This window comes from Haemaphysalis longicornis, unplaced genomic scaffold (genome assembly GCF_048455015.1).
Source record: "Haemaphysalis longicornis isolate Haplotype H1 unplaced genomic scaffold, Haemaphysalis longicornis Haplotype H1 scaffold_37, whole genome shotgun sequence".
Lineage (NCBI taxonomy): Eukaryota > Metazoa > Arthropoda > Arachnida > Ixodida > Ixodidae > Haemaphysalis > Haemaphysalis longicornis.
In genome coordinates, this window is record NW_027526355.1 from 286,349 (window position 1) to 300,707 (window position 14,359).

Genomic DNA, 14,359 nt, shown 5'->3' on the forward strand with positions numbered 1-14,359 from the left:
CGCGGCCGGGCGCACGCACGGCCACCGGAAGTTCAACGGCTCGTCCCGGAAGTCGGGCGTCTGCTACGCTTTTCAACCGCCGATAAGCATCCCCATTGGCGCGTTTTGGCATTTTGTTCTCACTTTACTGCATTTTGGCGATAAACATCGCGTTCAGATCGCAACTTGTGCTATATCGAAACATGCGACGTTAATATGAACCAGAATTTAATTGCGAAGGAGAACGAAAATGTCATTGGGTCTTGGTTTGAGAGGAGACGACGCAGCTCGAACGGGATTTATGCTGGCGAGTGGACTTTATGATTCGTGTTAAGATGCACGTCTTACAATAAATGAACAGTCGTGAAGGGACTTGTATTAGTCGAAAACAATACATTAACAGCCGTGAAAGGACTTGGATTATCCGAAAATCAACTAGCCAAGCGAGTTCGATATCAACGCGGAGGAAGCAGCCTGAAACAGAAGAACCGATTTGAGGTTTGCTACGTGCAGACAAAAAAAAAAACCTGAAAATGACTGTGAACTGTTTCATTCGGATTGAGAGGCCTGCAATTGTACGAAAAAATCAACAATTACTCAGAACGTGTGTGCACATGTCCTTGTTACTGACAACGCAGTGCCCGGAGATGGTTGGCAATAGTGCATGCACGTTATTTTTAATTATTCTTCCCGCCTCGTCGCTGGAAAAAAAAAAAAACAGGCATACATGCACAAAGATGAATTTTGCGTGTTTATTGTACTGGAAGAATCTAAGAACTGCGATAGATAAGACCGTTTCAGTGCATTTTATAGTAGTTGAAAATTAAAAAAGAAATGCAGTTTCTTGCAAATGTTGAGTTCATAGATTTTCATGCAGCACTTAAGTCACACAATTATTGTCACATATGAAATGATTGCAATAACGTGAAGATTAGATCCCATGTTCCGGCAGTTCGTGACCGAGTTAGTTCGAGCTCATCGTTGGAGCAAAGCTGACTGCTCACGTACAGTATGCTCATCTTGTCAAGAGATTCACAGTTCCCTCGCCCACCCTTCACCTGGTTCTGTGTGACTAGTCGCTTGTATGCAGCCACAAATTGAGAGACTGTGGGATTGTTATTCCAGCCCCCTTTAGAACGCACAGCGGCAAAGAAGAGTTCGATGTGATCTTGCGAGAGTTTGTAAGTAAGAAAGTAACTGAGCGGAGAATTGTCCGAGAGGAGGAGTGCGGATGCCAGACCGATGACACTTTCAATGGTCACGAGAAATCCTAGAAATGGAGTTTTTCTGGGCGTCCTGAAAATGGGAACACCTGATCCGTCAGTGAGCCCCCTAATGTACTGCTTGGCTTCTTCGAAGAAGTTCATCCAGGTTCCCTTGTTGCTAGGTCGGAGCGGAGCTTTGAAACCCTTGGCCACTGGATTGCATGAATTCAGAAAATCAAACAGTTTATCAAACATACGAATAAATTTCACAGTTCCTTCTGAATTTTTGAACTGTGGGAGTTCTAAGTCTTCACGACAAAAATCTATGGCGTCAGCCACACTAGCGCTTAAAGTCTGGACAGCAAGGTTGACTTTCATCTTTTGTTTCTGCCACTGAATGTGTGCAGCCCGTAGTTTTGTTGCAGCACGCAGGCCTTCTTTGTCTTGAAGGTGTTGTAGCTGCACAATGTAGTGCCAGCTCACCGATGCGCCTGATGCGTCCCTGAGGCATCCAAGAGCAGAAAGAGCATTTCTAACTAACTTTACCATGTGGCATGCATCTAAAAAGCAGTACACCTTGTCTTGTGTTACAGGGTGAGGGAATGATGTTGACATCGCTGATGCTTCTTCAACGGAGGCCCCCAGGTCTTTGAACATTGTAAAATTACAACGGAGGCCATCACATGTCAATGATGTCACGTGCACTCCTGTCTCATGCAACTTCGTCAGACAAAGCTTCACAATGTTCGCACGCTCTTTTCCTGAAAGACCATTGATCAAAAAATAGCCACATGGTACCTTCCAGTGGGAGTCCAGAGATACGAGCATAAAAACAAGGGCTTCAGACGCCACTGCATTACTATCATCGTCTATTTCATTGCCAATATCCACGTAGCCTCGAAATTTTTTGCCATCCCATTCAAGGTGCTTTCTAATGGCCATTTCATCAACAACAAGTTTGCAGAGAAGCTGTTTGTTGTTCGTCTTGGCCTCATTGGCTTTTGCTCGGATGGCGTTCATTGCTTCGCCTGTGAATCCAGGTTCTCCGTTAATGGAACTATACCACTTAGTTATAGTTGATGGATGTGGCAAGGCACATTCAAATGTCTCTCTGACATAGTTATATGCCTTTGTCGAGTAAAACTGTACATACGCAGTGCAGGAGAATATTTGTCTCGGCTTAGCTTAGCAGACGACTTGTCGCCTTCAGTGGATGTTTGCTTGAGCAAACGTTTCGTAACTTCCAAGGGAATCCCCGTGAAGCACCTTTCAAGCATTGCCGAGGCATCTTCTGAAATAGAGCTGCTTGTGCTTGAGGTCATCAATTATTTCATTAAATGAGTTGACCTTCCTTCTTAATCGACGTTCTTGTTCAAGGCTGAGTTTCAGCTTTCTTTTCACTGTAGCTGCTGAATCTGTGCAAGCATCCAGTTTCCTCTTTAGTGTTTTTGGCGTGTCAAGGACCGCATAGTTGTGCTCGCCGACCTGAAAACAAAACACTGAAAGTTAAAGCTGTTGAAAGAGACACATTTCACGAAAACCACTCATCATATGACAGTCTTAGTAAAGCAGGCATCTGTTAGTAGCTTACGTGGTTTAACGCAGAAACTAAGCAACCAGGTGCACAGTGGAGTTTAGAAATTACCATTCATTTACCGGTGCACTCGAAAAATGCCACATCAGACAGGAATTTTATTATTTTCCCTGGATTAGTAAAACTGGTGCTGCAGCCATGAAAAAAGCAATGTTCTGCTCAGCCGCACGCTTAAGGCACTGGGCAAGCATAGCGAGTCTCACTGATTCCTGCCGCCATATTTAATGTCCATATAAATGGGTGAGACGTTCTATACCGCAGTGTAATACTACAAATAGCAAAAAATTTGTTATTCTCAGATTAAAAAACCTGGCTGTATTATTTTGCTCATACACACTTCTATATATATATACAAGGCAGTGTTTAAGAGTTGTGGGTAGATGAGAAGCATGACTGCTAACTTGATTCAAATTGGATGCTAGCTTTGGTGTGCATAATGTATACAAAGCTATCGTGTTGGTTACCACAAGATTGCAAGAATGTGGCCTGACTAACACTGGACTAATCACATTAAACCGAGGACCGACCGAGCAGCTGCACTGGGGCAGCGTAATATGAAAAAGGCAACTTGCATAGGCTGAGTTCTCTTGCGTCGCTGTTGGAGTGCTGTCGTTTGGCTGTTCCACTGGGGTCGCATCCACGATGGCAGTTCTCAGCTTAGGCGGCTTCCTCTCAGCAGTCCTCTGAAACGGCCGTGGTTCATTCACAGTTATGCTTAGTTATTACTGCGAGTGCAAAATGGTGTAAGTAAAAAAATATGCTGGCGTCAAGCATATTATAACAGTCTAGCAGTTTGGGAATTATACCACTACCATCTTAGACAGCTATTATAGCACCACTGAGATACATAATGCAGATACAAGCATTTCAAAAACTGAAAGAAAAAATTGGGTACTTAAAATTCAAGACCTCTCGCTTTGTAACGTAATGGAAATGTTTTTTCCAATTACGTTTTATTGCTTACATTACATGGTTTTCGGAGTAAGTTTGCAAAACAATTCTTCCTCAACCACAGCTTTTCACAGCTCCATGTAGATTTTATTGTGCTCCGAGCTAATTTGTAGGGCGTCATTTTTAAAGCGACTCTGGAAATATACTACGAAAGAAGGTAGCGCCCATCCAGGCGATTTCAGTGTCTAAAAAACGTAGCATCAGCTGCAGGGGAAGTTATACGAACGCTAAACGAGCGAACGGCGATGATCGAACAGTATTCTTTTTTTTCAAGGCCGCTATAGCATAATGCCAAGCTATGTACTATACCTTTTCCAGATGCTTCGGGAAAGAAAACAACGTGGGCACGGCGTCAGGCTGTAGCCGAGTTCGTGCCCCCGTTCTGTCAAAGCAGTTGTCAGTGAAGTGGTCACTGCAGAGCCTGCTGCCTGGGGATGGAGTCCATTTGTCCCTTCTTAAGTTTGCCACCCAACGCTGGTATAAATCGGGCTTAGAGCGAGGGAATCTGCGTAACAAGAGCCACAGCTTAAAAACGAAACATATATGACATTTGCGTTTCGCTGCGTATCACGCACGTCGTACAGAATATTGCAATACCTACAAGTGGAACGTCTTCCCAGACGACTTTTCTGGTCTGCTTGTGCAGTTGACGGCGCAGCAAGCAGGCATTTTTGGCAGAATGCGCGCGAAACCAGCCCATACGTAGCATGCGCTATGCTGGAACAAACGTTGGCTGGAACCACAGAACAGGGAGGATTTTAGAGAAGCAAAGGTCTAGCTTTGCCTGTAGTGCCAGAAAAAGCGTAGTGGCGGCGTCGTGAACTACCCAGTACGCCCGCTTGATGGCGCTGTAAACACGGCTTTGTAAACATGGCGGATGCTTTTTGCACAGGCCGCTTGAGCTCCTTAATAACATGGCTGCCCTCGCACGGCGGCCGCTGGCTCGCTGCTCCACGGCCGGACTCGACTCTCCTCCTCCCGCGCGCGAAAGGGGCGTCGAGTCCGGCCGTGGCTGCTCCTGCTGGCTCCTGGCTGGCACGCTGGTCGCGTGTTTACTTGCGCCGCGCTAGTGAAGTGATGTTACGCCAGGTGACCAGATGGCCTCGACTGGCACAGACCACAGTGAGCAGCAAGTGAGAACAAATCGTTTATTGACATCCGCAAGTTTACAGAGGCCAGGACATCATTTCATTACGATCGCTGCAATTGTACGTCGCTTTCGTGACAACATTTTTTTTTTTTTGCCATAACAACTCGTTCACTTGCGCTAAGATTTCGAACGAAGGGCACAAATGAAGTATTGACGGCGACAACGGTTTCCTTTGCACCGTCTTTCTAGCGGAGTGCATAACACTCACCTTCTGTTGGAAGAATCGAATATTCTGGCCTCGACAGCTGCCTTCCGATGCGGAATTTCCCACATTTGTCATTCCACAAGCACTCAATTCCCGTGTTTTGCCAGTCCTCTCAACAACTGATGGACGCAAAAGCACATAACAGCAATAACAGTCACGAAACCGGTGCTCCGCGCACATTGAAACGGTCGGCCGTTGCAGCGGTTTCAATTTGAATTGGCGGCTTTGTGGTTGCGAATTCAGAAACGAGGTGGTGCACCAGTCGGCTGTTCGTAAAAAGTTGCGTACATTTTTGCTCAACGGATGTTTGATGCAGAACTTGTTAATAGTATTTTTAAATAACACATTGTAAGCGAACTGTGTGGGCTCTTTGAGTCACGGAATGAATGTTTTGTATTCTATACCAAAAGTAACATTTTGCCTGCGCCGTCTGGTGGGCTTGATGGTCGAAAACAGCGCTTTAGGTTGGTCACGTAGGGCGTCGATTTTTACGCCGCCTATAGGGAAGACAGGGAACGTCCAAGCTTGAGCTGGAACGGCGGGCGGCATTGGCAATTTGCCCGACTTCCGGGACGAGCGCTCGAACTTCCGGCGGCCGCGCGCCGGAGAGCTCGAAGCGCCATCCAGCAACCCTAGTGGAGATCAGTGGCTAGAACAGCTCGAAATGGCACTCGTCGGTACCACTGTGGGGAGGAAGCTGCGAAAGCGGCCCGATGAGACCAACGTCGAAGTTCAACAGAAAGCTTGACAGCAGAACAAGAAAAAAGACCACTTAGATTTTGCCTTTTCAATTCTTGGTTTCGGTTTCGGTTTTACATTGCTGCAGTATTGCATTTGAAAAAATATTTAGATAGTAAAAATAAATAAATCCAAGCACAATATATTAGCCAATTGCAAAATGTTATTGCAGCGTTTTTGTTTCGAAACCAAACCACCGCTGGTTGTCATCGACAACAAAACATGGCGGCCTCCATGCGTTGTTTTTGGGCATGTTTCGGCGTCTTCGAGCGGTGGTCGTCTGCACTACGCTCTTCTTGATTTAGCGAATTGCTACCTCAGGTTATAGTTCTAAGAATGCACGCACTAATTTCCTTAATGTTGCGAAGATGTCGAGTGTAAAGCCTTGATAGTAGCGAGTGTGCCCGCGAGCGGTTGACATTGCCCGTCATACCCTGTGAACGGACGATGCTGCAGTCACTGCGAGAGTCGGTGCTTCTTTTCAGGGCATTTAGAAAATGTCAGAATGTATGCAGGGCGGTTCCGTACACTACAATGCGCGCTTACTGTGCATCATCTTCAGGTAAGGGGCCGTGTTATTTGTAAGTAGGTACAATGTGTGCTTAATTTAGTGTCGGTGTGTACCTTCGACAGAGTTCATATTGAATAACTCTGTACTCGCTGAGGGTGCCTGTTCTTCGCCCATGAGAATGAAGAGAAGCGTGGAAATGCTGTTAGTATCATTAGTGAAAGGAACGAAATTTGTGCTTATGTGTTGTGAGGCCAAAGGTACAGTCGGGGACTTAATTTTGCAGACCACGCGAGCGCGTGGCAAAAGCCTCCGATGCGCGCTCTGGAGGCCCGGCGCCTGTTGTCGAGACCAGCGCGGCGCGCATGCGCGTCCTGTTTTACTCGCGGGCACGCCGATTTTCTCGCTTCCTGCAGCGGTGCTGCAATGGTCACTCAAGCACCGCATCGCGACGCCTTTGTAGCATTCCTTTCTTCCCGATGGCACATTTGGCGCCTAACGTGACGATTGCGAGGGCTTTGACGCAAGTGCTCCCCGCGTCCTGATAAACACTTGCGCCGATTGCTTTATTTGCTTGTTTGGTGCTTTATTATTGATAGACGATGAGACTAGCGGCTTGCGAACGGCGTCCCCGAATGAAGCGCGTATGAAGCACAGTCTCACGGTACCGCGCTACCGACGACGAAATGCCGGCTATATGAATAGCGAACCGTTATTCACCTTGTTTATTTTGTAATTTGGCCACTGAACATATATTTCAGCTCACTCTCCGCTGTCCATAAAGTAGGCGATTTGCAAGTTTTATAAAAGAAATCCTGTTTTATTTTTAATGTCTGCTTCCTTACTTAAAAATGATTGAAAGACGTACTCATTTTAATTGTCTGTTCGTTCTGCGCGTCGGCATTATTCAAAACGACACCTCGGGTTCCCATCGAAGAATGGCATAACATTATTCGCTACTTTTCGCCGTAATACTGATCGCTACTTAGGGCCTTCCGAATGTTTTTGTCACTAATGAACGGGTGTTCAACCCATGAAAAACAATCAGCTTGTCCTCTGGTTTCGTTGTTGACCTTGTCCTTCCGTCCGCTGGGCATCTGCAAGGTGGCCCTTTTCTAATGGTGGCGAAAAGCGAAAATGGTCAAGTGTGTTCGGGATTTCGGCGCATGTTAAATATCCCCAGGTAATCAAAATTAATCCGGAGCTTTCTACTACGACGTGCCTAATCGCGTGTAGTATCGGCGCGTTAAAACCTCATAATGATTCAATGCAAGCCGACCTTGAAGAACTGTTCTGGCCTTGGAGCAATTCATCCCAGTAAGCAAGAATTCCTGGGATAACAGAATGTCTTGGTCTATTAGTAAGCCGGCAAAGTTCGCTTTGAAAAACGGATCTCAAAGGTAGCGGATAATTTTGCAGCATTCAATGGGAACCCGAGGTTCCATTTTTACGAATGCGATGGGCAGAGTGAACAGACAATTTATGTGAGCACGTATTTTTATCATTTTGATGTAATTAACTAGGCAGCAACAACACCGAAATAATTGCTTTTATAAAACTTGCAAATCGCCTACTTTATGGGCAGCGGAGAGTGAGCTGAAATATATGTTCAGTGGCCAAATTACAAAATAAACAAGGTGTATAAAGGTTCGCTTTTCATATAGCCGGCATTTCGTTGTCGGTAGCATGGTACCGTAAGACTGCTTCGTACGCGCTTCATTCAGCGACGCCGTTCGCAAGCCCGTCGTCTCATCGTCTATCAGCGATAAAGCACCAAACAAACAAATAAAGCATTCCGCGCAAGCGTTTATCAGGACGCGAGGAGCACTTGCGCCAAAGCCCTCGAAATCGTCACGTTAGGCGCCAAATGTGCCATCGGGAAGAAAGGAATGCTACAAAGGCGTCGCGATGCGGTGCTTGAGTGACCATTGCAGCACCGCTGCAGGAAGCGAGAAAATCGGCGTGCCCGCGAGTAAAACAGGACGCGCATGCGCGCCGCGCTGGTCTCGACAACAGGCGCCGGGCCTCCAGAGCGCGCATCGGAGGCTTTTGCCACGCGCTCGCGTGGTCTGCAAAATGAAGTCCCCGACTGTACACGACTGCACCGTGTCTGAATGAGGACCGTGGTCATTCTTGTCACCATACGACAGTTCCAATTTGTTAAGCAATACATCGTTCTATTATTTCGTAGATAATCTCCGCGTGGGCATGTGCTGTGTGTAGGTGTGGACTAAGGGCAGTTTTATTTCGATTTCCCGCAGTGATTGCTTGCGGGGTAGGGGGAAGGCTTACCTAAACGCTTTTATCAGGGGAGATAGCAGTATAAACACTTTGCCACGCGGCGACACTAGTCTGGAGTCGGACATGGGTTTTCTTTTTGGATATGATGAGAGGAAAGCCCGTCAGTCACGTTGCATTCGCCTGACAACAATTTTACTTCATTTAGCGACAGTCTGTTCTAGCCGTAGCTAGATTAACAAGCACCTGTACATCTGGATTAACACTAATTTAGATTTATATTAATCTAGATCTCTGATCGATATTAACACCTCTACAGATTAACACCTTTGTCCTCTACAGAGGACACTTCACTTCATTGGGATTCACACGCTTCACTGAAACAGCATTTGTATCCCAGTGCATAGAACGCAGTAAGTTCTCGGGCGGTGTGCTACATTTCTATCAATGCATCAGCGGGTAATTTCTATCAATTCTTGTCCTGTCACCATATGACGATGCAGATTCCTCTAGCAATTAGAAGAGAATAGAAATTCGACTTTTTCCTTTGTTTTATTGCTTCCTTCTCCCTGAACCTGTTTTTGTAATGCAAAACGTACTTTTGAGCACATATTGTCGACCTGCTGAGAGTTTTTATTTCTCTGGATATGCTGCCTCTCTGTCACATGGGTCTTTCTTTCTCTGCGTTCACTATGATGTCTCAAGTGCTGAACCAACTAATCACGAGTTCACGGGGTAGTTTCCTAACCACAGTGGCGGTTTGTCTGATGGAGGTGAGAAGCAAAAACATTTGTGTTTGTGACAGTTTGACGGCTGTGTAAGAACTCTACAGTGGTCTAAATTGATTTGCACCCCTCCACTATGGTGCCCACCATTGGCACAAGTGTAGCTTTAATGCGTAGAACCCAAACGTCAATGTTTAATTTGATTTGATTGATTATGGGGTTTAACAAGCCGAAGCTACACCTGGTCTGGGAGGCGCACCGTAGTGAAGGGCTCCGGATTAATCTTGACCGCCTGAGGATATTTAACGTGCGCTGAAATCTCATTAAACAAAGCTGCCGGGCAAGTTGGTGCATTATGATTGAAAAATCGAGTGAGACTTGCACAACTACACGAGGATAAACATTGAGACAAATGCTCACTTGGAACTAGTATTTATTTGGAATATCTTGTCATATTTATAGCTGGTATTGATTAAAAAGTTTAGCTGTCACTTTCTTAGTTTGGCAACACTGAATTGGCCACAAACATGGCTGAAGCGCCACGGACATGGCGCGGCTTGTGCCACTGCGGCTGCAAGCCGAAGAAAAATATAACACCGGCGTGCGTCGTCTGCTCCGTTTCAACCCGATTCTCAACGGTGGTGTCAACAGAGTTGTTGTTGGAGTCGAGGCATTACTTTGCGTTTAGCGGGCTAGAGCTTGGAATGTCCAACCCATATGATGCGCTTAGCACGGACAAGTACCGCCATCCCGCGGAGCCCGACGTAACCAGCGACGGCGCACTCACATGGTTGCCTGCATGCGTGCCTCGCCAGTGAATACAGGCTATATAGGTATTATCACTCTGACCCTGTACACTGGAATACACTGTGCCGAAATCTCAACACGTGGGTGCTTTTGCTTTTTGCCTCCATCCTAAAAGCAGCCACCGTGGCCGGGATAACAGCCATATCCTTGGGCTCAGCAGCACAACACCTTAGCCACAGAGCTACCGCAGCGGGCAAAAGTTGATGTTTGAATTTTGTGTGCTTCTTCTTGTTACCTTGCAGGGACGCCAGAGGGGGAGAAGGGCGTTGCTGAGCTGGGGAACGCCTTCTCATGGCGCACGCACTCGTGCGGGGAGCTGCGACCTCGGCACGTGGGGCAGGCCGTGACGCTGTGTGGCTGGCTGGCCTTCAAGCGCATGGACCGGTTCCTGTTGCTCAGGGACGCCTATGGCATCACCCAGGTCCTGCTGCCTGACCAGGGGGTGAGGAGTGCTCTCGCGTGCTGCTTCATTTTGGAGATTTACTAGGGAACATGCATCCCGAGTGGGCATACTGGGTGGGAGGAATTCCTGTCGTGTGTGCTGAATCACGGGCTCGGTCAGATAAGTAAAACACTCACTGATGTGCTGTAATTATTCCCAAGTGCCATTAGAAGCATCATAGAGGCTGCGACGGGAAAATTTGACATTCACTTGAAATGCAGCCGTACAGCTACAAATGAAGCCCCATTCTGTTTCCCTGTGGCATTGTGGGTGTGGTACTTATGCAATGCCATCTACTGGTTCACTTGGAACAGTTCTTTTATTCTTTTGGGCTATTGCTAAAGGGATTCTGCTGTTCACCTTCAGTAGCCGAGGGGTTGAATCACAGGATTTAACATCATTGACGTGGGCTAGAGCCCCAGTAGTACTAGTTTTTTTCCCTAAGGACAAGTTAATTTTTTTTGTATGAAATGCACCCTTAGGTCAATTTTGCACATTCTTTTCGTAAATAGGCATGGTTTGGTATGTTTTAGGTCGGTTTAGGAGCAGTGTGGGGCGTATCAACACGTTTCATTGGTGTTCTGCATTGCACCAGAACTGTCGGGCTTGCTGGGGACGGAATTTCACCCAAATGAAAGCTACACAGCAATCTGAGGAACTTCGAAGATAAAGAAAGATTTGCCCTGATCCAGTGAGCTTATCTGGGATGAGGCGGGACTTTTCTCCAAGTGCAAAGTTCCTTGGAAAGCTTCTTCGTAGCCGTATAGCTGCATTTCAGGTGTATGTCGAATTCCCCCTAGCAGAAAATTACTGCGGCACAGGGGTTTCCGCTAAACTGGTCGATTAACATAATATGAGGGACTGCTCTGCTCATTTGTTAATCCGAAAGCATCAAGTGCCTATAGTACGAAAAACCTGCATCGTTGTTTTCTGCCATAGAAAATGGAGGAAGCAGGTACAAAGACTGAAAACACTTTCAAAATTGTTGGAATTTGTGCCAAAGTGCGCATTCAAGGATTTCAATGAGGTCACTCAGTTCGAAAAAAAAATTACGTACATTGGAGTTCGTATGGGAGTCAAGCCCAGATCCCGAGAGCAGGAGCTGAATGCGTTATCGCAACACTAAGCCAGTGTGTTGAGGACGAGGCAAATACACCAACCAAGGGCGTTTATTAAAAAGCAATCCCAACGTTTGGGAGTCTACTCGGCTCCTTAGATGCCCCGGGCCCGGGTGATTTTTTGCCATTTATGCCCACAGCCTGTGACATGCAAGGGCAAGAAACGAGTAAAAGAAAAAAGAAGCTATCGTATATAACTGCTGCTTGTGCTCGAACACAATCACCCCCGATGAAGGAGCCAAGGAGGCTCCGAAACTTTGGGACCACTTTTTAATGAATGCCCTTGGTTGGTGTATTTGCCCTGTCCTCAAGTTTAACACAACCAGCGAGAGTTCTGTTTAAAATGTTCACATTTAAATCACCATGTTGCCTGCAGTGGCAGAAGTGAGTCTATAGTTCGTACCATAAGCTGCATGCAGCACTGTGGAAGCTAGAGCGTCCACTGAGGGCGCCTAACTCACCATGAAGGGGGTTTTCAAAGGACCTTTCAGTCTCCCCTCTTGGCAGGTGGAACCGCAAGAGCCCGGCGCCTATTCTCGCTTTCCTTCGCGGTGATTTAGGCCCCCTCAGTGGGCGCTCTATTGACAACCATTTAGCCTCCGCAGTGCTGCATGCAGCTTATGGTACGAACTATAGAGCACGCACCGCTGACGTGATATTGCGTGACAAATGCAAGGGACGGCACACAGAAAGAACAGGTGCACCCCAACCATGGCTAATGCATACCTGCCAACTTTTCCGAATTATCCGTAATATGTATGAATTTTGCCGCATCTTACGATTTTACGAATCGTGCCTGAAATTTTACGAATTTTCGAAAAAAAATTGGACCATCTTTAAATGACACCGTGGTACCTGCGCCGCCACGAGAAAGCAATACGTAGTATTGTTATCACCAACTGCGAAGCAGCGATTTCTGTCTTCTCGGGGTGGGCTACGCATCCATATCCAGAACTCGCTGCATCTAAGGCAAGTCTGCTTATAGTGTGTTGTTCACGGGCCGGTTACGACTTCCGTGTTCGTGGCGCTCTTTGTATGACTGCCACGTCCTGTGCTGTAAGACCCGTGGTACGACCGCGGTAGTTCCTTCACATTGCAACAGCGGGCTCGAAGCCGCGAGACTACTACCAAGTGTTCTTGAAATCGTACATGTAAGAATTTGCTTCCCTGCCCAATGGAGTTGCTGCTCATTACTCTACAACACTGGCGGTTTGGACGTATGGTTCTGAAAACGTGAGATCAATCAGACTTAAAAATTAAAGTGTGCTGCCCCCCACTTCCCCCAGTCCGCAGTTATTACAAATTTCCATGTCACCAGGTTGGCAGGTATGCTAATGCTTATTGTGGGGAAATAATGCTTGATTAAAAGCGAGTGAAATGTCTCGTAACTTCTCAACAGGCCTGCAACGCGCGTGTGAGTGTGTGTGTGTAATGGATCCTGCTGCATCTACTTAAGTGGCACTCGCGAAATATTTCCGTATTCCCGCGCATAAGTAGTCTTAAGGCGATTCATTTTTCTCTTTTCCTAGGCTCTCTTTCTCTTCTCCTTAGCAGCACAAATGGCAAAACGGCATTGCAAGTATACCCTTATTGCAAGGAGATCCAGTTCTATGTAGTAGGCGGCACAGTGTTAGCTGAATCAAGCATGCGGGCTTCTTATTCCTTACACACAAAATTTTGGCCATGGTGGCTGCTTTTCTAATGGAGGCGGGAAGTGAAAACGCTTGTGTGTCGAGATTTTGGCGCATGTTAGCGATATCCAGGTGTTCAAAATTAGTCTGGAGCCTTCCAGTACAATGTGCCTCACAGCCCAGGTGAAGCGTCGTCGGGGTGTTAAAACCCCACAATAAATCAATCAGTGAGCTTGATTTCGCGTTGCACTGTCGATTGAATGACGAAAACGGTCACAGGGCTGACAAGCTATGCTTCAGAAATATAGTGCTCATAGAGTGCTGTTCCTGAGTGGCCTGAATGTTCAGTTTTTTGATTATGAGGGGCAGTGCAGGTTATTTCAGTGGGTTATTTTGCTTGTTCCCACATCTGGGGAGATGTGCTGGAGACACTCAGATGTCCAGCTTGCTTCAGGCTCGAATGGGAAACAGCGCAACCACACTCTCCTTCGCTGAACGCAGAGCGAGGCCATGCGGACACAGCTGGAGTCGCTGCCTCTGGAGTCGGTCGTGCAGGTGACGGGACAAGTGGCTGCCAGGCCCGCGCATCAGTGCAACCCGGTCAGTGGGGAATGCAACACCTCTCCCTCAGTTTCTCTTTTTTAGAGCACAGCAAATAAGTGTCCGCTGCTGTGGTTTGTTGTTTGCTACAGCGGACAAAGGCGATGCTGAAGACAGAAGGAAAACGGAGAAAGAAAGTGGGAGGGGGAGGGCGGTATGCCGAGGCGGCGCGAGACTCTCCCCAGCGGCGAGATAACCGAGAGAACGAAGAGGCCACTGAATATGAACCCAAATTGAAGTGAAAGATAAAGGTATGGCAGAAGTGTGAGGGGGACGGCACTATGCCGAGGCTGTGCCACAGAAGCGCAGCACGCGCTGTGTGATCGGAATCACTTCAAAACCGTGCCGCTAGATTCATTCATTCCTCATATGCCTATAACATTAGCGTGTCATCTTTAAAAGTAGAAATTGGCCTGTCACGTCTGTCTTCCCACCGCTGCATTGTTACCCTTTGCTTGTTCCGTAGAC

General features: G+C 47.0%; 1 protein-coding gene and 1 pseudogene across 5 annotated transcripts in view; one reads left to right on the plus strand and one right to left on the minus strand.

Annotated features, from left to right (window-relative positions):
• Positions 1–717: 717 nt before the first annotated feature.
• LOC144178002 (THAP domain-containing protein 6-like) lies at positions 718–4,479 on the minus strand (annotated as a pseudogene). Its single transcript, XR_013323911.1, has 4 exons — positions 4,331–4,479; positions 4,039–4,234; positions 3,351–3,461; positions 718–2,669 (listed from the first exon to the last, which is right to left on the minus strand). The product of XR_013323911.1 is annotated as a THAP domain-containing protein 6-like (transcript).
• A 1,595-nt stretch (positions 4,480–6,074) lies between these two features.
• The window catches only part of LOC144178003 (aspartate--tRNA ligase, mitochondrial-like), a 42,882-nt gene continuing 34,597 nt past the window's right edge, over positions 6,075–14,359 (plus strand). For 2 of the 4 annotated variants that reach the window (XM_077705549.1, XM_077705550.1), the window contains exons 1-3: positions 6,156–6,384; positions 10,343–10,542; positions 13,793–13,891. In XM_077705549.1, coding sequence (XP_077561675.1) covers positions 6,270–6,384; positions 10,343–10,542; positions 13,793–13,891 — 414 coding nt within the window. In that variant the 5' untranslated portion in view covers positions 6,156–6,269. The other 2 variants (XM_077705551.1, XM_077705552.1) reach the window with 2 other exon arrangements.